Consider the following 24,184-nt stretch of genomic DNA (forward strand, 5'->3'; position numbering starts at 1 on the left):
ATTCATAAACCGTAACTTGTTCAGCCATTCCCCATCTGATACATACCCCTTCAATCACCAATTCTTTTACATTAAGAGCCGCTATCAATATTTTTTGTACATGTGGATCCTTTTCCTCTTTCATTGATTTCTTGGGTTATAGATCTAGTAGCAGTATTGTTGGGTCAAAGGGTACACTTAGTTTAACAGCTTTTGGAGCATAGTTCCAAATTGCTTTCAGAATGGATAGACCAGTTCATAAGTCCAACAACAATGCATTAATGTACCTGTTTTCCACATCCCCTCCAGAATTTGTTATTTCCCTTTTCTATCATTTTTGCCAATCTGGTGGAAACAGAGAGTTTTTTTAATTTGCATTTCTCTAATTATTAGTGACTTAGATATTTTTTTTCATGTGGCTATCAATAGCTTGGATTTCTTCCTCTGAAATCTTTGATCACTTTTCAATTCATAATCTTTGATCACTTATCAACTGAGAAATGACTCTTATTCTTATAAATTTGATTTAGTTCCCCATGTAACTCCAGTCCCAAAGCCACTGGTATGAGACTCTTTTCTCATTGGTGGAGACCAATGCTCTGCACCTGCATGAAGGGCAGGGAAGAGGAGAGAGGAGAGCTCTTCAGTTTTCTTCAAATCAAACCCAAATTTTTTGGGTCGTTTTGTAGTTCTTCAGGTGTCTTAGGGCTTCAAGTGCTTCTGTCTACCATCTTCAAGGAGAAAATGGATAATGTCAACCCTGCATCAGGTTGCTGAAGGAAAAGATTCTGAGAAGAAGCCAAGATGAAAGGAACTGGCAGTCTCCATCATATCCCTATCCACAGCTTACCACACTAGAAACTCCAGGAAACTTCCTCTTGGGTGAGATCTAGGACTCTTTTTTTGTTGAACTGTGTTACATAGCTCCCAATGGAAGAATTCCTTTATACTGTATTATTTGGTATATATTCTCTTACATGTACTTTTTTCGACTTTTATTTTTTTGTTATTAGCTTGCATAAATGGGCATTCTGCTACCTACCATGTGTGCTCATTGTGGAACCCAATCTGGTGTGAGGGGAGTTCAGCTGTGAATATAAAGGGCCCCCCTCCCCCACCGCTCTACTCAAACCACAGTAAGAGTTCTGATTTCTGCATGATCTCCAAAATTAGAAATAAAAAACCCCAGCAAATCCAGGGCTTGTACATTTCAGATTACTTTAGTAAAAAACTCACAAATAAAATGATGCATATTTAAGGGAAATATCATAGACTTTCACACAGAAGTACATAATAAGATTTTTAAAAATCTATTGCCATTCATTTATTTTGCACAAAAATGTATAAATATATCACTAGCTTTTCTCAGCTTAAAAAAAATTATCAATTAATTTTTCTAAGATAGGGCATTTAAGGACTCTACTCCCTGTTCTGCTAATATGGACAATTTCTATTTTTGTACATATTAATCCATTTCATTTAGACAATCGGTTTTATTGGCATATAGCTGGGTGAAATAGCTTTTAATAATTTCTTTCATTTCTTCTTCATTGGCTGTGAATTAACTTTTCATTTTTGATAAAGGTAGTTTGTTTTTCTACTTTCTTTTTTAAAATCAAGTTAGCTAATGACATCTTTTTTTCCTTCAAAAAAGCTTCTAGTATTATTTTTTTTTAATTCAATAAGGTTTTTTGTTTTTTATTTTTTGTTGGTTTTGCTTTCTCTTTGGTTAATTTCTCTCTTAATTTTCAGGATGTCTAGTTAGGTGTTTATTTGGGGGCTTTTAATTTATTGGATTTTTAAAATTTAGTTACATGTCCAATTCATTGATCTACTTTTTCTCTCTTTTATAGGTTAAACCAGTTAGAGTTATAAAATTTCCCCCTGCTTTGTCTGCACTTCACCACTGTCCAACAAACTCTTCTCTGTATCCCTAAACCACTCTGAGCCAGAAAAATGACTTCCTGTGACTTTTTCTTGGATTTCCTATTCAGAGTTCATTCTGGTGCATTTTCTAGATCTTTGTGAAGGGGGGTTGGCTGAGGAGTTACACTGTATTTCTTGTTTTTAGCATCTTGATTCTGCCTTCCCCAGCTGTTTTTAAACAAACCCTGTTCTTTATCCTCTGCCGCCGACTCCTTTATTTCTATTCCATACACCCAACCCCCTCCTCATGTTGTCATTCAAACCCACCTACCCCTTCAATCGCCTATTATGTGCCAAGCACTGTGCCTGCACACAGTTTAAATGTTCTGGGGATACAAAAAGAGACAAAAGACAGTTCCTACCCTCAAGGAGCTTAAACAGGTAATCTAAGCGGGGAGACAACATGCAAACAAATGTATACAAGTTATATAAGGATGTGTGTATGGACATATATATATATATATATATATATATATATATATATATATATATATATATGTATATACATATATATGTATATACATACATATGTGTGTGTATACATATATACATATTCATATAATTTTATACAGTAAAATAGGAAATAATTAACAAAAAGAAGGCACTAGAATTAAAAGGGGCTGAGAAAGAGTTCTTAGAGATTGGATTTTAGATAGGACTTAAAGGAAGCCAGAGAGGTCAGTAGTTGGAGTAGAGAGCATTCCACCCGGGGGACAGCCACAGAAAATGTCCAGAGGGGAGAGATGGAGTGTCTCCTTGTCTGTGAAACAGCCTGGAAGCCAGGGTCATTGGATCAAAGAGTACTTAGGCAGGGAATAAAGTGTAAGAAGAGGGGAAATATAGGAAGGGGTTAGGTTATGAAGGGCTCTGAATGCCAAACAACATTTTGCATTTGATTCTGGAGGCAATATGGAGCCACTGGAGTTTGCTGAGTAGGGGAGTAACATCACTGGATCTGTGTCTTGTACTGGCCCTTTCATTGTACTCCCTGGCATACCACTCTATAGCTAACAAACTTACTTTCATCTTAAATCTTTTCCTTTCCCACTCCTTTCATCTTCTGGCTTTCATTGAGACTTGGCTCCCTCTCTTGATTACTCAGCCTCCCTAGCAACCTTCAGCACTGCTTTCACATTCCATTTGCCCCAACTTTCTGGACCTATTTGGGAAATTGGAATACTCATTACTCCACATTGCCACTTCCTTTTTTTTTAAGTTAATTAATTTATTTTTAGTTTTCAACATTCACTTCCATAAGATTTTGAGTTTTAAATTTTCTCCCCCTCCTCAAGACGGTAAGCAGTCTGATATAGGCCCTACTTATATATTCATATTAAACATATTTTCACATTAGTCATGTTGTAAAGAAGAATTAGAACTAATGAGAGGAACCACAAGAAAGAAGAAACAAAACAAAACAACAGAAGAAAGAGAGAGCAAATAGTATGCTTCCATCTGCATTCAGACTCCATTCAGACATCTGCATTCTTTGGATGTGGATAGCATTTTCTGTCGTGAGTCTTTTGGAGTTGTCTTAGAGCCCTGCATTGCTGAGAAGAGCTAAGCCTGTCAAAGTCAGTCATTGCACAATGTGGCTGTTACTGTGTGCAATGTTCTCCTGGTTCTGCTCCTTTCACTCAGCATCAGTTCATATAAGTCTTTCCAGGTTTTTCTGAAGTCCACCTATTCATCATTTCTTATTGCACAATAGTACTCCATTACATTCATATACCATAACTTGTTCAGCCATGCTCCAATTGATGGACATCCCCTCAATTTCCATTTCTTTGCCACCTCATTGCTACTTCCAAACTCTTATATTACCTTTATCACTCAGTGACCTCTTCTTTTTTTTGAGGTTCATTCAATTCATATCTACCACTCAATTAAAATTCTGGTAACTGTTGTTTACAGACCTCCAGGGCACTCCTCTTCTTTCCTCTAGAAGTTCAATGTCTGGCTTAGAGTCTTTCTCTCCTCCCCAACTCCCATCCTCACAGGAGGGGACTTCAATATACATATTGGTACTCTCTCAAAAACCCTAACTTCCCAGTTCCTCAACTTACTCATTTCCCATAACCTACTTCTTCATCCTGCCTCAGCTATACACAGAGATGGTCATAGTCTTGATCTTGGCATCATTCATAAATGCTGCACTTCCATGTTTATGAACTGTGAAATTCCCTTACCTAATCACAATTTGTTGTAATTCTAACTTTCTCTCTGCCTTGAAATGCCAGACCTTATTCTTCATTATCATCCTGACTTCTAATTCCTCTAGACCTTAGTTCTTTAAGGCCATCACTCTTGCACCTGCTACATTCTTCCCTTCCCCATCTTGACCCCTTAGTGAACTAGTTAAATCTATTCTCTTAAATACTTTCCCCCCTTATCTCATTACTAATCCTATGCTACTTAGGAATTAATTGACATAGGGCAAATGACATCTCTCCGAGCCTCATTCTCCTTATTTATAAAAGGAGCAATTTGGACTAAATGACCTACTCCAAAGATCCCTTACAACTCTGAATCCTATGATTGTATGAAGGTATTGAGAGAAACACATGCTTAGGAGCAGATATAGTCCCCTAAGAAACATCTGTCACATCCACTTACACGTGGAAAGCAGTTAATGATTATAAACTGAAATCTCTCATGTTCTCAAAGTCCAGTATCAAGGTTTCTGCCAAGCTGGAGCCCAGTATTACTCCCACCAGGTGCTGCCTTTGCTCCTACTCTGTCAAATGAAGCTGGAGAAAGTGCTAACTGGATCTACTACAAATTTACATCATGTAATCTCAACTGGGCCTTCACAGTAGCAAGGAAATTCCTTTACACCTCCCTAATCAAATCTATTCCACTTGTCACAACAATTTTCTAAACCTTTTCATTCGTTCTTAAACTCCTCCAAATGGTTATGCCTTGAAGTCATGCCTCAACACTTTTGGGGTCATATTATAGCCAAGTAGGGAGGCAGGAGTCCGCATTTTGGGTACCACTGGTCTATGTAATACTAAGGGGAAACAATTTTCTATTAGGGCATCAGCACCTAGATCAGGAATGCCATTCTACCAAAAGTCCAGTTAGTCACCCCCATCTCTGGAGGAGACATGCCCTTGGGACATACTTTGGGTAAGCTATCCAGGGGATTTCTTAAGGGAAAGGATAATTGCTAACACCAAAACTATGACTTCACTAGGAAAGAACATTGGATTTGGTGTCAAAGGACCTGGATTTCAATTCTATCTATGCTACTTAGGAATTAATTGACATAGGGCAAATGACATCTCTCTGAGCCTCATTTTCCTTATTTATAAAAGAAGCAATTTGGACTAAATGACCTAGTCCAAAGATCCCTTACAACTCTGAATCTATGGTTTTATGATAGTATTGAAAGAAACATACGCTTAGGAGCAGATATAGTCCCCTAAGAAACATCTGTCACATCCACTTATACATGGAAAGCAGTTAATGATTATAAACTGAAATCTCTCATGTTCTCAAAGTCCAGTATCAAGGTTTCATAACTGAAGGTTGTTCACCAGTAATACTGATAAGATATAACTCTCTGATAATGCTAGATATTTCTTTGTTAGATTTTTTTTAATGTTAAAATTTGTTCATTCTCAGACAGTAGACCTTCAAACAATATTTGTGGGGAATCACTTTTTAAAAATTCAAGCAGAGATTCTTGTACTTCATTGAAAATTCTTATGTGGCTATCACAGTACTGGGAAATTCCCAGCAATCATTCACAATGACTGACATGTACTTAAAATAGCCTGTTCCTTCTCTTAAGTTTCACTTTCAATTCTGCTGTTAACCGGAAGAACTTCAAAGGACATGTAATTCAGCCAGAATCTCATCTAAAACATAACCAAGTATTTATCCAGTCTCTAGGAAACCTGTTACTATCCAAGGCACCCAAATCCACTTCTGGATAGTTCTGTTAGGAAGCTTTATATTCTGTCAAGCCTAAATCTCTTCCTCTCTGCTTTCCTGAATGCCTACATTTTTATCTCTATGCTCCTCATTCTGCCCTATGAGACTAAGCAGAATTCCTGTATAACAACCCTTCAAGTACCTGAAAAGACTTATACATCATTTTCAGGTCTTCTCTTCTCCAGGCTAAACATTCCCAGTTCCTTCAGTTCGTCTTTGTATGGCATAATGTTTAACCTCCCACCACCCCAGTTGTCATCTTACCATCTTCAGGACATATGCCAGCTTATTGATATACTTTCCACAATGCAACAGTCAGGACTGAATGAAATATTCCATATGTAATTTGACCAAGACAGCAGGACTATCACTTTTCTCGTTCTGGACACCATGCTTCTTCTAATGCAGCCTAGTTTTTTGACTGCTGTGTTACCCATGTTGAGCTTATGGTCCACTAAAACCCCAAGATCTTTTTCACAGCTACTATTGTTTAGCTATATATTACTTCCTCTTGATGGCTTTTAGTGGTCAGTGAAAGCCATTCTTCACCTTCCATCCTACATGACCAATGGCAGAAGGGGAATGATAAATCATAGTAATGTTGGTTTTAGAACAAATAGAAGATACATATGGAGAATAAATAGGGTGTCCATCTCACCATTTTCTAAAACACTTTCTTTGTTTCCTAACTTTAGAAGGATATCTGAAAAAAAAATGGGACAATGAGAATTGGGGAAAAAATGGCATTTATAGGTGTTAGACAGTTATATGCAGCATACTGAAATGGTAAGAGGAAAAGAAAAATGAGAGAGCAAGTGAATAGAAAAAGGAATCTGTCCTATCCCCAATCAAATTTAATTTTTTTTATTGAATCAAATTTAATTTTACATTAATCTTAGAAGTCGGCCAAAGAGTGTAGAGGGGTATCATTACAGGCTGAAACAATTCTCAAAGTTTTGATTCAACTGGAGGGCTCTGAAAAGATCAGAGCAATTCAGGGGCTACTCTAGAAGTCTGTTTTGACTCCAGGGTGGGTAGAAAGTTGTAGACTAAACTGAAATCTCTCTAACATGGAAACTTAATCACTAAAAAAGTGATTCATTCTTCCATAGATATATCATACTATATTGACTATGGAAAGTCATTTGACACTCTGGAGGCTGCTATGGACCATAGTGGATTGATTACCTTGGTCCTATTGACACAGATTCACATTCTTAGAGCCAGCCTCTGAGTAGCTAAAGGGTATCTGCCTTGCTTACTTCTACTTAAGGATGGATTTCTGAAGAATAGGAAGGATACAGGAGGAATATGAATTTTGGAAAGTTTTTAACTTTTTAAGATTATCTTCCTGGGAGGAGGGGAGTTGAAAGAATAAGAAGGAAGATGTAATAATAACTACACTGTAGTTTACATTTAGAAGATACCTTTGCTATCTAGCTTATCCTTAGCTAGCACTGCCTAAATTGTCTACTGTAGAAGCTTTCAGCAGATTGGAAAGTTGAGGGAGGTGTAGGGTGCCCCGTAGTCAGATTCTAGACTTCAAGCAAAAAACCAGTTCAAATAAAGTACTTCCATTGGGGATGAAAGGGCAAAGTGGAGCAATTTTAATAACCAGTTTAAAATCTCCTCCCACACCTATGTTCATAATCTTATCTTGATTGGGACCAGAAGTGGAAAAAAAAAGACATTTAAAAAAAACCCACAATTTAAAAGAAAACTATTCTGGGTTTTTTATACCTAAAGGTCTGAAAAAGTGGTGACTTAAAAATGGAAAACTAAATAACGTTTAAACCAAAAGTATATTTTTGGAGAGGGGGAAGAGAAGAAGGTTCTTCTAATCATAGGAAGTAATGACATATCTCTTATCACAGTACTTCTTCTATACTACTTATTACTGTCGAGCCGTTTAGGAGAGTCAGGAAATACTAAATGGTTTAGTGTCATGGAATTCCCCTAGTGTGGCTGCTGAGTAAGGGGAAGTCTTAAGTGGTTTTTGCCCTAGGAGTTCCCCTAGAATGAGGAAAGCACCTCATTCAAAGGTCGAGGGGCGGGCTAAAATAGGGAGGAACTGAGATGATTTAAAAAGTTTAGCACTACTGAACAGCGAATGACCCTTTGCTGTTGCCAGTCGTTGTTAACAGTCATCACGGAAGACTTATTTCTCGGCAGACGAGGTGTCTGGCTTGGGAGAAGCAGGTCTGTGCTGATTCGAGTCTTTTATAACACCACTCTTGCCTTTCTTAACGTATTTTAGCTGGAGCATCTATGTGAGTAGCGTTGAAGGTTGAAGTTTATACGGAAAGGTTTCACCTGGTGCTGAGTCACTACTCAAATTGGGGGGGTGGGGGTGGGGAGGGCCACTGAAATCTCTGCACAGGGACTGTGGAATGGATTTGCTAATTTTGGACCATTCAAATAGTCCCAGTTGGGAGGGGGAGCTGGGGGAGGTGGGAAGAGGAAGGAATCAGAGGATGGGCGGGGCTGTGCTATGGGGATCATAGAATTATAGATTTAGAGCTGAAAGGGACCTTAGAGGCTATGGAAGTCAACCTCATCATTTTTACAGATGAGAAAACTGAGAGATTAAAAGACTTACCCAGGGCTACACAGCTAGTGGGAAAGTGTGAAGCCTTGGGGAGCAGCTGCCCACAGAGCCAAGAATGCCAGACCCCAAGAACAAGGCTCCTGGCCTGGCCTAAACCTAGTTTAGCTCTTTCCTTCATCTGCTCCTTCTTATGGACCCTGTCATACAGGGCGCAGTGCAAAGTAGTCTGAATCCTGGCTTGGCTTGTTACTCTCTGTTACCTTAGGTAAGGCGGTTTTCCTTTCCAGGCCTCAGTTTCTTTATCTGTAAAATGGACTGAATGACCTCTGAGGTCGTCTCCATTCTAAAATCAAGCATCCTATCCACCTTGGAGCCACTTCTTAAGGTTCAAGTACCCTCTCAGGATGCCAGATCAATGACCACCAGGAGGAGGGTGTGTGTGTGTGTGTGTGTGTGTGTGTGTGTGTGTGTGTGTGTGAATCCTCCTGATCTGTGAATCTTGTTTAGAAAGGGAAATGTTTACTAGGCATAGATAAAAGAGGGTGAAGAGGTAGATGATTGAAGAGCTTATTAAGCATGGGCCAAATGTGCCAAACTTTGTGCTAGGTGCTGTGGATACGAAGGGGAGTGATGAGGTTGGCAGCTAAATTATAAAGGAAAGAGGAAATGCGTGAGAAATAGCTAGAAAGCCTCTCTGAATGGAAAAAGAGAATGAGGGAATGTATAAGAAGATAGCAGAGACAGGTTGGAGCAAGTTGTCAAGGGTGTTAAAAACCAGACAGAGGGTTTTATATTTGATCCTGAAAACAATAGAAAGCCACAGGATTTTTTGAGTAAAGCAGTGACACGGTCAGAATATCAGTTTGGCAACTGTGTGGAAAACAGATTGGAGTGAGGAGACACAGCCAATATGTGTGAGAAGAGGGACTTGGACCCAGGTGTTCCTGGCTTCATTGTCAGTTCTCTATCCACTAGGACAGACTGACTGTTCTAAAAGCTGAAGTTGTTTGCATTTTATTCTACAGGCATTGAGAAGCCATGACTGAAGTTTTGGAGTAAAGGAGTAAAATGATTAAAGCAGAAAATTCATGTGTAACAATATATAGATAAAATTAAAAGGAAAGAAATTTGAGAGAAGAAAACTAAAAGACTTACAGAAGTCTAGGTGTGAACTAAGGTAGTGGCAATACTATCTTACTAATACTTAATATCTAATTAACACCTTATTTATTATTAAAAGATATTGTGGGGACAGCTAGATAGCAAGTGGATAGAGTACTGGCCCTGGAGTCAGGACCTGAGTTTGAATGTGGCCTCAGACACATGATACTTATTAGCTGTATGATCCTGGGCAAGTCAATTAACCCCGACTGCCTCACCAAAAAAGAAAAAAAAAGATATTGTGAATGAAAATATTGACAAATCCTGGTAATTGGATATGAGGTGAATTTTGAAGATTTATTTACCATATGTTGATATTATGAACATAGAAATAAGGAAATTCGGTTTGGGAGTAAAAATTGATGGGCTTGGTTTGGACATCCAGAAAAAGCTATATAGCAGATGATGGTTGAGAAAGAAGGCTAGGGAGGGAAGTGCCAACTTGGGAATCATTTTGCCAGCAGTGATTGTCAACAAAGGAGTGCATGGGATTTGAGAGAAAGGAATACAGGCTTTTAGACTGGTCTTGCCTAATGTACACAGCATTAGTATTTTAGATTGGTTCTAAAAAACAGGCTATTCTATATATTTGTGTAAAGCCACTGACTAACTTGTAGCAGAGCCTTTGCTCTAAACTATTGCCAATACAGATATATCCTACCTCATATCTTTGATTACTTAAAAATACTACATTAAATGAGACAGACACGGGTATTTCCATAGGAAGAATATTTATATATGGACAATTGGATAATCCATGTTAGAGTGAAGGATCATCTTACATCGGGGCATCATTGTGCAGGGGGTGCCTGCACAACACTCTTCGTGTGGGAAAGTAGAGCAGAGAGCAGAGGAGGGGATAGAAGATGTATTCCAAAGGGAAATTACACAATACTGTGTTTTATCTTAGACTAAAAATTAATGTGGAGAAGGAGAAAGTAGCATAGCTCTGCCTGTCCCTCTTCCTACCATTTATGGGAAGACAACTGGTTGAGGAAAACTGAATTTGTATCCACTTAAACTGGTCCCACTATCTCTAGAGTCAGAAGCAGAATTATAAAGTACACAGTATCTCTTTGCTTTTTTTCCATATCCCTTTGGAAAACTTCTTCCACATGAACTTTCTTTTTCCTGCCTCTAACACCCAAGGCTGTCTTGCCATTCTCCTTACTGAAGAAATCCTCTTTTTCTTTCCCATTTACAATATTTCATATTGGGATTACTCTGTGGACCAAGTGATTATGGAGTTTAGACAAGTCAGATCATGGAATTAATGATGCTTAACCTTGCAAAAATTCTGTTAAAATTAATATCTAATTCAAAAAAGATTTTGTGTTGGGAATAGGGCAAAAGCCCTAGAATTAATTTTGCTGCAGAAAACTCTTTACTCTGTTGCTTCTTCTTTGCAAACTCCAGAAACTCGGTAAAGAGTTCTTCTGTGTATCAGCGAAGGCAAATATTTGAGAGGGATAGGACGAGGCCTGTAGTTTCATTGATACAGAGCTCATCCTAAGAATTCTCCTCTATCAATGCAGATCAGGACCTTCTCTGAATTTTTGATTAGATCATTTAGTGGTTAAAAAACTTGCCCAGGGTCACACAGCTACTATTTGCCAGAGATTGAACTTGAATCCACTTCTTAGTTTTGAGAACTGCTCTCAAATATTTGATACTGAGCTTAAATGAGGGAGCCTCCAATAATGGTAATAAATTTGAGTTTATCCACTTGTATGTTTTCCCATTCTGTCTCATAACCAATGATGGGTTTTTTCATGATGGCCAAAAAGAGCAAAATCAATTCATTTATGTGAAATTAAATCTATGATTTGGGTCATATCATAATGGAGTTAATATTAATAGTGTGTATTGAAAAGGAATTTGCATGACAGATTTTTGAAATTAAGTCGTATTTACAAGTTTATGATTTATAAAAATTATATGTCCTATGAATACTTTGTATTCTAAAATTCTCTCTTTTTTTTTTAACAGATTTTACAGGAGAAGAATCTTGTTCTCTCTCTCTCTCTCTCTTTTTTTTTTTCACTTTCTTTTGTGGACCAAAAATACCAAAATGGAGACGTAAACCCTTAAAAGGGACATAGTCTAAACTCAGGGAGGTAGTTTTGTGCATGAGTAAAGAAAATAGTTAATTAAAGTTATTGGTATCTAATGATTGTTAAATTTTGAAACATGGTTCATTGATAAATGCTCTAACTATAACATAATGAAAATTGATATCTCATTGTGGCATATAGAAAATATAAGTGGTCATATCAAGGTCAATAATCCTTTGAAAGTCACCCAGTGCTAACAGTTCTAGTGAAGAGAAGTGAATATTTTCTATTAGTATAAAAATGAATTATTTAGAGCAAAGAATTAGCCTCAAACTTTTTGTGAAGTTAACTAAATCTTCAAATAAGACATGTGTCATGTTAAAAAAGATTTGTGGGGATGAAAAAATAACAAGACCAAGAATTTTTGACTGGCATGAAAGGTTTAAAGAAAGCAGGGAAGAAGTCAGTGGTGGTACATGAAGTAGTTGTCAAATGACCTGTAAGACCAAAGAAGATCACAGAATCAGAGGATTTAAAATTGGAAAGGACTTAGAGGTTGCCTACTCCAACTCCTTCTGTCCAGTAAATAAATCTCCCCTATAGTATCCCTAAGGTCATGTGACTGCTGTGTGAACATATCTAATGACTCAAACAACTCACCTTACAAGGCAGTCCATTCCATTGAAGAATAGTTCTAGGTAGCAAGTACAATTCTTTTGTGAGCTGAACTCTGATTCCTGGTAACATCTGTAATGTTCCAGATATTGTCTGATTAGCACAGCTTACACTAAAACTATGAGGTGCTGAAAGGGTCCGATATTTAGTTCAGTCACATGGTCATTGGAAGAGTGATGGATGAAAAGTTAAATTTAGATAAAGATGGATTTACTCAGAAAAAAAATAAAACTTGCACATGGAGAATGAATGCTTCTGGGAACTATATGCTGCATTTTGCTGACTTGGTATTTGATCTTTCAAGGAAAGCTAGACAAAATAGAAGCATTTGTTGAACATAGAGAGCTAACAAAAAAATGCTGTGTAAGTCAAACACTATTAAATATGTTAACTATTAAAGGCTGGTGGTATACTGTTGCATCATAGTTACCTGGAATAAAGTATGTACTTTTGAAGTAACTTTTGACACTACCCAGTGGTCAAAAACACTTTACACGCCTCCAAAGGTATCTAACTTTAACCATTAAGTTTATATAATGGCACTTATATAAGAGTATAAAGACGGTGATATGTAACTTCAAAGTGTGTTACACCACTTTCAAAGTATGTGAAGTCTCTAGCTACCATACTAAATTTAGGATATCTCCATGAAGCTCACGTATTTGGCATGAAAAATTATAAAGAATTTCATTTCCAGGTTTTTAGCCTGGTACTAAAACCATGAAGGATGCACAAAACTACCTCCCCAGAGGTAAGACTTGTCCCATTTTTGCCCCTGGAATCTCATGAACACAGCAGAAGATAGCAACCTATGTGAACTGAAATTCGACTTTTCTTGTGAACTCTACAGAATATCTACATTCTCTGCTTTCCCAGTCAATGTTCCAATCTCAGAAAGAAGTCTTGCTCGGGCTGGATTTTATTACACTGGTGTGAACGACAGAGTTAAATGTTTCTGTTGTGGCTTAATGCTGGATAATTGGAAACAGGGAGACAATGCTATTGATAAACATAAACAGCTATATCCTAGCTGTGACTTTATTCAGAATTTGATTGCAGTTAACAATCTAGGATTTTCCTCTCAGTCTGCATTTTCTTCTTCAGGGATGAATAATGACACATGCTCATTATCTCCCAGTTCAAAACAGAGTGGATATTACAGTGGTTCTTATTATAGTTTTCCACTGGAGCCAGTGACTTCCAGGGTAGTTGAGGATTTGTCTCCTTTGAACACCAGCCCCTACTGTCATTCAATGAGTACTGAAGAAGCTAGATTTCTTACTTACCAGACATGGCCACTGACATTTATGTCACCATCAGATCTGGCAAAAGCTGGTTTTTACTACATAGGACCAGGAGACATGGTAGCTTGCTTTGCCTGTGGTGGGAAACTAAGTAATTGGGAACCAAAAGATGATGCCATGTCAGAACATCGGAGACATTTTCCTAACTGTCCTTTCCTGAGAAATCAAATCCAAGAAGCATCAAGGTTCAGTGTTTCTAATCTGAGCATGCAAACCCATGCAGCCCGTATGAAAACCTTTGTGACCTGGCCACCTCAAATTCCAGTTCATCCAGAGCAGCTTGCAAGTGCTGGCTTTTATTATATAGGTAAGAACCCTAACTCAGTAGAAGAAATATTCATAGCTAGCCAGTAAATTTTCATTTAATTGGTTGTGCACATTCAAGTTTTGGCTCACTTTTTTTTTGTTAGGTTGCGATGATGATGTCAAATGCTTTTGCTGTGATGGTGGACTGAGGTGTTGGGAATCAGGAGATGATCCTTGGGTGGAGCATGCCAAATGGTTTCCAAGGTGATTATTTTAAATTCTTCCTTGTAAAATTCTATAATAATGAGAAAGGTTGTTTAAATGGATAAATTTAGAGCTTCCTGTTCTCTAACATAAACTGGCCCCTCTCTACTACATAGTAATCTTTTCTTCAATTTCTGATTGTCATCCATTAGACTATGAGCTACTTGAGAACTTGAGGGACTGATTTTTGTCTTTCTTTGTATCCCTAGCATTTAGCACTGTGCCTAGCACATTGACTGACTGAGTAACAGATTATCATACTTCTCAGTGTTGGTTGATCAGTTGATTCAAATATCCTCTCTTCTTCAGCTCCAATTTCAAACTACTACCTCATCCTACCCTGGGGAAGATGACCTCATTTCCTGCTTTAATCAATCTGTCATGAGCTCTCTTGATTCCTCTTCAAACCTCAAAACCTTTTTTGTCTTTACCCATTCCATTATCTCCTTACACACTGGCCATCTTTTCCCCAATCACGGTAGCGCACACACCACCTTTCATCCCTTGTAATCTGAGAACCATGATTAAATCAACTGTGCCTTTGCTTCTGGAAAGGTTGTGTCAATCAGCTCTCAAAATTGTGTTATCTTCTCTTACTAGAATATAAACTCCTTGAGGGCAGAGATTCTCTTTGCTTTTATATGGTATCCCCCAAGCACAATACCTGGCACATAATAAGTGTTTAAAAGGTGCTTTTTCATGCATTAATTTATTCATTAACATTTTAGGTGTGAGTACTTGAACAGAATGAAAGGACAACAGTTCATCTGTCAAATTCAGGCCAGTTATCCACGTCTTCTTGAACAGGTATAAAGACATTTTTGTAATTGTCAATTTTATCTAGGGCAGGGGTGGGGAACCTGCCTCCAGGCCCCATGTGGTCCTCTAGGTGTGACCTTTTGACTGAATCCAAGTTTTACCAAACAAATCCTTTTATTAAGGGGATTTGTTCTCTGTTTGGATTCAGTCAGTGGGCCACACTTGAAAACCTAGAGCGCCACATGTGGCCTCGAGGCCACAGGTTACCTACCCTTGGTCTAGGGTTTCCTTTAATTGATGATTTCAGGAAGTTGAATAAATTCAGCTATTCTTAAAGAAAAAATCCAAGAGGCAGCATGTATTGTATACTATATAGAATGCTGGTCTTGGAGTCAGGAAGAGCTTAGGTTTAACTCTTTCCCTTGATAGTAGCTATTTGAGAATGGGCAAATCAAGGCCCTTGACTTGTTTGAACCTCAGGCAAAACTCTCTATTCATTGTTGGATAGGTTGTAATCTGCATTATTTCCACACAAATGAAATAAAAATATCTTTGACCCAAAGTGGATGTTTGCTTTATAATGGTTTTTTTTGTTATTTAGAAAAGCAAGAATAATCCAAGAAAAGACAGAAAAAAATTGATAAATGCAAATTTATCTGTATTTAATAACAATAGATAGCATATATATGTAGCATAAATATGCATAACACACTTTACATATTAGTCTCATTCTATCCCTACCACAATCCTGTGAGGTGGGTGCTATTATTATTACTCCTATTTACAGATGAGAAAACTGAGACTAAGAGAGATTAAATGACTTGTCAAACACCATATAGCTAAGCATCTGAGTTGGATTTAAATTCAGCTCTTCCTGATTCTAGGAACAACAAACTATCTACTATAGTACTTAGCTGTAAATATAGTACCTAATATTTACATAGTTTTTTAATGCCTGCGAAGTAGCATCTTTATAGCAACCCATGAGATAAGTATATTTCTTCCCATTTTATGGATAAGAAAAATAGTTCAGGAAGGCTAAACAAATAGCCAACAAGTATCAGAGATGAGACTTCTATACACCTTCTGACTCTATGACCAATGCTCTTTCTAGTATGTCATGATTACGGAAAAATAGTTTTGTGTGCAGATGTGTATGTTTTCCCCATTTTTTGGGAAAAAATACCTACCAAAAACAGCCAAAACGAATAGTCAAACTATGTAAACTTATATTAAGATGTAGGAAGAAATCTTTGCTGTTCTGTCTGTCCTTCCTGGAAATTCAGCTTTTTTGAAAAAGTGACATTGTAGTTTGAGGATTAGGAAACTGAAAAATAGCAGTGATCATAACTGATGAGATGATGCCTTCATGTATATGTTTGTGTGTGTGTGTGCTTACCACAAAGGCTGACCCAGTGACTCTTTCTCATAGTTATTAAATATTTGTTGAAGGCATCTTAAAAAAAAGCCCCCAAAAACCATTGTTTTCCTTATCTTACTGATGAGAAAGAAAAATATAGCTTTGGTTAGAGCCACAAGGAGAAAAATCTTAATAATTTAGGGCTTGGAGTTGGATTGTTAAATATAAATGAAATAGTTTAGTGTCTTATTTGTAGTATATACACACACATACACACATAATTTTGCTGTTAGCATTAGAGTATATGTATCAAACAATTATTTTTGCAATAGGAAGGTAATTTTAGATTTATTTTTACTTATGTAGTCTTTTTATCCCACAGCTGCTATCTACATCAGACACTACAGTGGATGAAAGTGCTGAGCTACCAAGTATGTACTATGATAATGTACCTTAAATTTAAATTTCATTATTTTACATTGTCAAGAAAACATATAAAGGGTTTACAAGATCATTATAAAAATAAATACATGAAACAGTTATAAAATTGAAGGATGTTCAATTTTGAGTTTGTTTTCTTTCTTCCATTTAATATTTTTAAAAATAAACTATATACTGGATTTTGGGATTTGGGAGAAGGAAATTTTCTATATTCTTTTTTACTTACTCAACTTTAGTCATATGTAATTATTTTTTAATATTTAACTTAATAAATCAGATAAATTAATGTGTAAAATGCCAATTTTATGTAATTCTGATTTATATATCTTTAATATTTGAATATTTTTACAAATTGAATCATTTACAATTATTATAATTTTCATAAAATTCTTCGTTCTAAATAGTTATTCATTTTGGACCAAGAGAAAACCATTCAGAAGATGCAGTCATGATGAATACATCTGTGGTCAAAGCAGCTTTGGAAATGGGCTTTCATAGAAGGCTAATAAAACAGACAGTTCAAAGTAAAATCTTAACAACTGGAGAAAATTACAAAACAGTCAATGATCTTGTATCAGATTTACTTAAGGCAGAAGATGAAACAAGGGAAGAGGAGAAAGAACAACAAGCTGAGGAAATAGAATCAGGTATATATGAGCTACTGATTTTAGTGAAACTGTTTCTTCTTAACAAGTGTAAAAATTACTTTTAGTGCTTGAAAATGTATTCCTCTTCTCCCTCTTCTATGAAATTCATCCTAAAATCAAGTGTAAATGATGTTTTGATTACTTGGTGTGTCACTGCACATTTAATTGAAAAGTTAATTACAGGGGCAGCTAGGTGGCGCAGTGGATACAGCACCGGCCCTGAAGTCAGGAGGACCTGAGTTCAAATGCGACCTCAGACCAAACACTTGGCACTTACTAGCTGTGTGACCCTGGGCAAGTCACTTAACCCCAATTGCCTAAAAAGCAAAACAAAAAAAATAAAATAAAAAGCAAAAACCTATAAAAAAAAAAGAAAAGTTAGTTACATATGCATATTATATTGTTCTAGTTCTTCTATCTTTCTGGATACTCTTTCCCTGTTTCCACAGTATTATTTCTTTTTTTTATTCCTAAAATCGTCCAAAGCTGAAAGTTCAGTTTCCTTATCTGTAAAATGAATGATTGGACTATATCAGCAGCTCTCAAAGTGTGGTCTGTGGACCCTTGTCCATTTTAGGGAATCCTCAAGGTCAAAACTATTTTCATAAGAATTCTAAGATTTTTTTGCTTATTAGAATATTCCACAACTACATAGCTGTGAGGCCTTATTTTTTTCATGTATTTCAACTAAAATAACATATGGTAACATTGCATATAGCATATATGAGAATTCAGTGGTTTTTTATTAAACCAGGCACCAAAGAGAACTTGCAAAAACAAATAAAACAAAGTTACTCTACTTTTTTGTGGGGTAGGGAGAATATAGTTATGTTTCATAAAAATATGTTATTTGTGTTAACATATTAGTTTATTATTACTATTTTAAATTAGTTAAATTTAGGTTAGTAATGACTTAAAATTCATCAATTTTAATTTCTAATACAGTAAATTGTAATAGACATAGCCCACATAAACACAATCTCAGTAATAATGTTTAAGAGTATAAAGGGGTCTGAGACCAAAATGTTTGAGATCATTAGACTAGATGGTTTCTAAGGTCTATTCCAGCCATCAGTATACTAGCAAATGTTTAATGACCAACTCTCTGGGAAAAAAAAAGTACCCATGACATGCTTTTAAGTTTAATCTTCATTATTAACATTTTCTCCATCACTTTCTTAAGCCTAGAAAATCAGTAAAATAATAAATCAAGCATTTGCTGATTTCAAGCTGTGAATGCTTACATGGAATATTTAACAATTGGCTCTCTATTGGGCCTGGCTCCAGAATACCCCTCCTGTGATCCTATGCTTATATTGTCCCTTTGGACTAAATGCCCTTTCTTTGTTTTCACTTGTTGAAATCCTGGTTACCCAGTTCACATATCATATCTCTTCCACTTGAAGCTTCAATGGTCTTTTTCTTTTCTAAATTCTCAGTGCTTTGCATGTAATTCCTCAATAAGTACTTGTTTGATTTAAGGAACAGAATAATACCTTGTTTATATGTCTTGTACTTATCAAATTTTACCTTGTATTATAGTAATTTGTATATGTCCAAAAAAAAATTAAGTATCCACTTTGTGTAGAGTACTTGCATTAGCAACTGAGAAAGATACAATATTTAGATAAGATAGGGCCCTGCTCTAATGAGGCTCACTGTCTAATAGAGTTTACCGTGTATGTATAATGATGATGATACCTTGAATTTAAATAAAACCTTTTCGTTTGTTTTTAAGGATAAAATTATATAATTATTTGAAAAAAGTTATTTAATGGGCATAATGAACTTAAATAAGGAAATTTCTTAGAGTGCTCTAGATGAGTATTGACTTTGCAACTTATAGTTTTAGAGTTGCCTGGGGCACTAAGAAGTTAAGTTACTTTCCCAGAGTTACACAGTCATTATGTCAGAGGCAGAAATTGAACCTAGGTCTTGCTGGGCCTCTATGCACTACAACATAATGTTAAATAGTAGTAAAAATAATAACAACTAATATTTATTGAACCTGAGGTTTGCAAAATGCTTTCTAGATATCTTATCTGAGTCTTCAATAACCTTATGCAATAGCTACTCCTATTATTATTCTCCTCTAAAAGTTGAGGAAACAGGTTCAGAAAAAATAAATGGTTTACTTTATGGTGACATAGCTAATAGGTATCTGAGGTTGGATTCCAACACAGGTCTTTCTATCTCCAAGTCTAGTCCTCTATATGCTGAATGGCTTTATCAGATTACTATAAAAATAAATATAGAAGAATTCTGGATTTATAAAATTGAAGGAAGCATAAATCTGAGGAAGACATTTGAAATCTCTTATTCTACTTCATAGTTAGAAAAATAATTATGCTGGATGTTTCATATTTGAAATCTGAGGACAAGGAAAGGAATAGTCAGTACTCTTAATTTCTTACTGCAGTCATATGTAATTGTTTTAGATTCATTACATCATAAGCATTATTGGAAATTAATTTTATCTTGTATAATAGCCTGCCTTTATTATAATTATTCGTGTAGGTCTACCTTCTTGTCTTAGATTTTATGACACAATCACAGTAATAGAAAGTAACATGAATAGTTTAAAAGAAGACAAATTGCTAGTTGAAATTTGAGAAGAGGAAAGTGAATTACCAGCTCAGGTATAGGATTAATTTGAGTTGGATTTTAAAGGATGGGTAGGAATTCATAAGAATAGGGGGAGGTGGGAGGATGATCCGGAAAAGGGAGCAGTCTGAATAAAAGGTGTAGGAGCAAGAAAATGAGGTCATATAGAAGGAGATAGTAAGTGGTTTCTTTTTTCTGCAATATAAAGTATGTGGACAGGTCTAGTACAAGGTAGGGCTGGAAAGGTAGGTTGCCATCATATTGTAGAAGGCCTTGAATGCTAGGCTTAGGAGTTGAACTTTGGTTGGTGAGCTATAGGGAATCATTGAAAGGTTGCAAACAGAGGATAGACATGACCAAAACCATACATAAGTAAGATTAATGTGGTGTAGAGCATCTGGCACTGGACTTGGAGTCAGGAAGACCTGCATTCAAATTGTGTCATAGACATTTACGAGATAGGTAACTCCGAGTAAGTCGCTTAACCTCTCTGTGCTCCGGGTTCCTCATTGATAAAATGAAATCGTTGGAAAGTCAATGGCCTCCAAGGTTCCCTCCAGCTCAATATCTATGATCCTATTACACATTGGAGGAAAGACCTAATAGGAGGCTATTGTAGAAGCCAAGAGGATGAGGACTTTACTAGGATGGTGTCAGTAGGAATAGAGAAATGAAGATGGCTATGAATTAAATTGGGAAGGTAAAATTGACAGAACTAACTATCTATGAGAGGTGATAGAGATGGAAAAGTTGATGACAATACCAAGGTTTAAACCCAGATTAGGTCAGTGATATTACTGATGAAGAAAGAGATTAAAAAAGATGTTTTAGATGAAAGATATTAAACTTGGTTTTGTATATCATGAATTTTATGGTTCTGTTGAAACATGAGATGTAGTTGTGTACCATATCTGTTATTTTGCTATATTTTTGAAATCTGAATTTCATTGTATTTCAACTTATATCTATCAATTTCACCATGATGCCTATCTCTGCTTATTTTATTTTGTATTTTCATATGAAGACTGCATAAAAAATGTATTTCATTATTTTGTCAGTTATGATTCTTAAGATTATAGAACAACTAAAGAAAACAAAGTTAGGAAATGAAGCAATATTGAAGTTTTGTGATTAGAGTTAATATGTTTAAATTAATGTATTTTTCTTTTTCAATAAAGATGACTTATCATTAATTTGGAAGAATAGAATGGGTCTGTTTCAACATTTGACCTGTGTGCTTCCTGTTCTGGATAGCCTATTGACTGCCACTGTGATCAGTGAACAAGAATATTATGCTATTAAACAAAAAACACAGATATCTTTGCAAGTCAGAATGCTGATTGATATCATCTTAGTTAAAGGAAATGTTGCAGCCAACATATTCAAAAAATGTCTCAGAGATTTTGACCCAGTCTTACATGAGAATTTGTTTGGTGAGTTTACTGAAAAAGTATTTTTTAAAACATTACAGATCATTGGCCATATATATTCATCAATATCTATGATCATTTTAACCCAAGTAATAGTCAATAGTTTAAGCATTTCCCTTGTGACAAGATTAAAGGATTTTATTCCCATCATGGCTTATTTGAATATCATAAATACTTACAATATTCAACCTGAATCTCAGTTGTTACACTTTGGAAAAATGATGGTTCCACTGTACTGTGTATTCGTATCTGAATTATTCTATTAAGTTCTGGGTAGGTACCACATTTTAGGAAGGACATAGATAAGCCAGAGAATATTCAGATGATCAGTTGGAGGAATATAAAAAATGTTTAGCCAGAAAAAAAAATGTTTTAATTAAAATAAATTTTATTGATTATATTTTGCTTTTACATCATCTATATTATCTAATATATCTCTTCCTCCTTCCTCTCTCAGGGTCAGTCAGTCAACAAGCATTTATTAAGCACCTACTATGTGTTAGGCTTTGTGCTAAGGGCTGGAGAAAGCCAATCCTTGAAACAAAGAATAAAAGAGAGGAGGAAAAACAGTTCCGCAAAACTAACCAACCCATCAAAAAAGGTTGACATTGTATATAGTGTTCCACAACCATAGTCCCCAACCTCTGCAAAGATAGAGGGCAGGGTGTTCCTTCAAAGAGAAGATTTAAGAAAGACATAATAGCTGCTTTCAGGTATTGAAAGATGCTCTTATGGAAAAGGGAGTAGATTTGACCCCAGTAGGCAGAACTAAGAACATGGGTAGAAGTTACAGTGAGGCAGATTTAGGTTCAATGTAAAGAAAGACTCCCTAATAATTAGAATTATCCAAAAGTAGAATAGGATACAATGGAGATACTGGGTGCCCTATTATTTTTTCTTACAAGAAAAAACTTAAAGATCACTTTTCTGCCATTTGTAGAGATTCTCATTTAAGTAGATAGCCTCTGAGGTTCCTTCTAACTACCATATTCTTTGAAGATATGCTCTGTGGCCTATATTTTAAGAAGCAGATCTCTAATATGATAATACTTTTTTTCATTTTTTTTCTCCCCTAGTGGAAAAGAACATAAATTATATTCCAGCAACAGATGTTTCAGGTAAAATAATATTATTACTTAAAATGAATATTAATGGTCTGCTTTTTTCTTGTTTTTAATGTGAAAAAGCTAATTGTATTTCATTGTTATTTTTTCTTTTTAGACTTGTCAATAGAAGAACAGTTGAGGCGATTACAAGAAGAAAGAACATGTAAAGTTTGTATGGACAAAGAAGTATCAGTTGTCTTTATTCCTTGTGGACATCTAGTAGTTTGCAAAGAATGTGCACCTTCTCTAAGAAAATGCCCTATTTGTAGAAGTACAATCAAGGGCACAGTTCGTACGTTTCTTTCATAAAGAAAAATCAATTATCTTCCAAACTTTCATAGCTGAGGAATTTGAGATGTCATTTTAAACCTTCAGAACTAAAGATTATTATTATTTGTACCTGATTAACTTCTATTCTGACTCGTTTTTCCCTTTCTCCCACCCAAAATAAATTATCACATTGAATTACTATTCTTTAATTGTCATAAGAAATTTGTGTAGCTTACACATTGAGTGGAAGGACAGAAAGGTGGGAAGATGAGAAGAAGTATCACAGTTTGCTCCTGAACAAAGAAAGGAATGTAGACTATTAGAGGAGTTGTAATAATTTCACGTTTCACAGTGTGCAATTTGTAAATTAACAAACTTTTGAGAGTTTTTATTTAACGTTTCCGACTTATGATGGGAACTGAAAAATACAGTGTTTCATCGTTCTTGTGCTCTACCTCTTTGTAAAACGGGAAATAAAACATGATATAGGGAGAAATTTCATATGTAATGAATCAATAATGAATAATGTAATAAAGTAATCCCAAAAGGCTACTCTGGTCCAAATGTCTTTACTATACAAACTGTCAGTGTAATCATTTCCATGCTATGCTTTCTGGATCTCAGTGCCATTATCCAATGTGGTAGTTATTCTTCTTGGTTTGTACAATCTGAAAATTAGATTAGGATTCCATCCAAGACTCATGCAAGTCACAATAAAAATCTTGAACAGAATGAGGACAAAGATAGAGCGTTTTGACTTCTGAAGCCTAGGGACTTCTTTCCACATTGACATCAAACCATTAATGGCTACCCTTTCAGAAAATCGACAAGCATTTAAAAAAAATTTTTTTTTGGTAAGTCAATTGGGGTTAAATGACTTGCTCAGGGTCACACAGATAGTAAGTGTCAAGTGTCTGGTCTGAGATGGGATTTGAATGCAGGTCCTCCTGACTCCAGGGCCAGTGGTCTATCCACTGTGCCACTGAGCTGCCCTGACGAGCATTTATTAAACACCTACTATGTGCCAGACACTGTGCCAGGTGCTAAGAATACAAAGATAGAAATAGACTATTTCCTTCTTGGCCCTCAAGGAGGAAAAAAAATGTACATATAAAGTATATTTCTACAAAATGGAGGGGAGGTGGGAGTGCAGTCCAGGCTTGTCAGAGAGCCTGTGCAAAGGTCCAGACACTTGGGACTTTGAGGTTTTCAATGAATAGATAATGTTCATAGCACTCTCCTGATCTACTGTAGTAATGCTTTGACAAAAAGGGAATGAGTTGAGCATAACATGGCCTATTCTTGAGGAGTCCAGTGTGGCTCTTGGAGTTACTACTCTTCCTAAGTCCTCACAAACTATTTTTTCTTTAAATAATATTGTCTCGAATTTTGCTAACAACTCAAGCTGTCTTTTATGTGAATACTCAATCCTCTTTTGCTTTTTTTTTTAAACTTCATGACATTTGTT

At 36.0% G+C, this 24,184-nt stretch overlaps 1 protein-coding gene across 2 annotated transcripts; it reads left to right on the forward strand.

Moving 5' to 3' along the window:
* Positions 1–7,928: 7,928 nt before the first annotated feature.
* Positions 7,929–23,266, forward strand: LOC110215023 (baculoviral IAP repeat-containing protein 2-like). Of its 2 annotated transcripts, XM_020996194.2 has the most exons (9): positions 7,929–8,046; positions 11,546–13,896; positions 14,000–14,099; positions 14,828–14,906; positions 16,601–16,649; positions 17,064–17,306; positions 21,089–21,343; positions 22,417–22,458; positions 22,562–23,266. In XM_020996194.2, exons 2-9 carry the CDS (start codon positions 13,071–13,073, stop codon positions 22,753–22,755), a joined length of 1,788 nt encoding a protein of 595 aa, XP_020851853.1. In that variant the 5' UTR covers positions 7,929–8,046; positions 11,546–13,070; the 3' UTR covers positions 22,756–23,266. The 2 variants fall into 2 exon arrangements, with proteins under 2 accessions (XP_020851853.1, XP_020851855.1); XM_020996196.2 differs by lacking the exon at positions 21,089–21,343 and having other exon boundaries at positions 7,930–8,046.
* Positions 23,267–24,184: the final 918 nt, after the last annotated feature.

Source organism: Phascolarctos cinereus, unplaced genomic scaffold, assembly GCF_003287225.1.
Source record: "Phascolarctos cinereus isolate Bilbo 61053 unplaced genomic scaffold, phaCin_HiC Scaffold_726;HRSCAF=1367, whole genome shotgun sequence".
In the NCBI taxonomy this organism is placed as follows: domain Eukaryota; kingdom Metazoa; phylum Chordata; class Mammalia; order Diprotodontia; family Phascolarctidae; genus Phascolarctos; species Phascolarctos cinereus.

Coding starts and splice junctions, on each gene's coding strand:
- LOC110215023 (XM_020996194.2), top strand. CDS start 13,071: ATGAACACAGCAGAAGATAGCAACCTATGTGAACTGAAATTCGACTTT. Junction 16,650..17,063: donor TGAAAGTGCTGAGCTACCAA/GTATGTACTATG, acceptor CGTTCTAAATAG/TTATTCATTTTGGACCAAGA. Junction 17,307..21,088: donor AGCTGAGGAAATAGAATCAG/GTATATATGAGC, acceptor TTTTCAATAAAG/ATGACTTATCATTAATTTGG.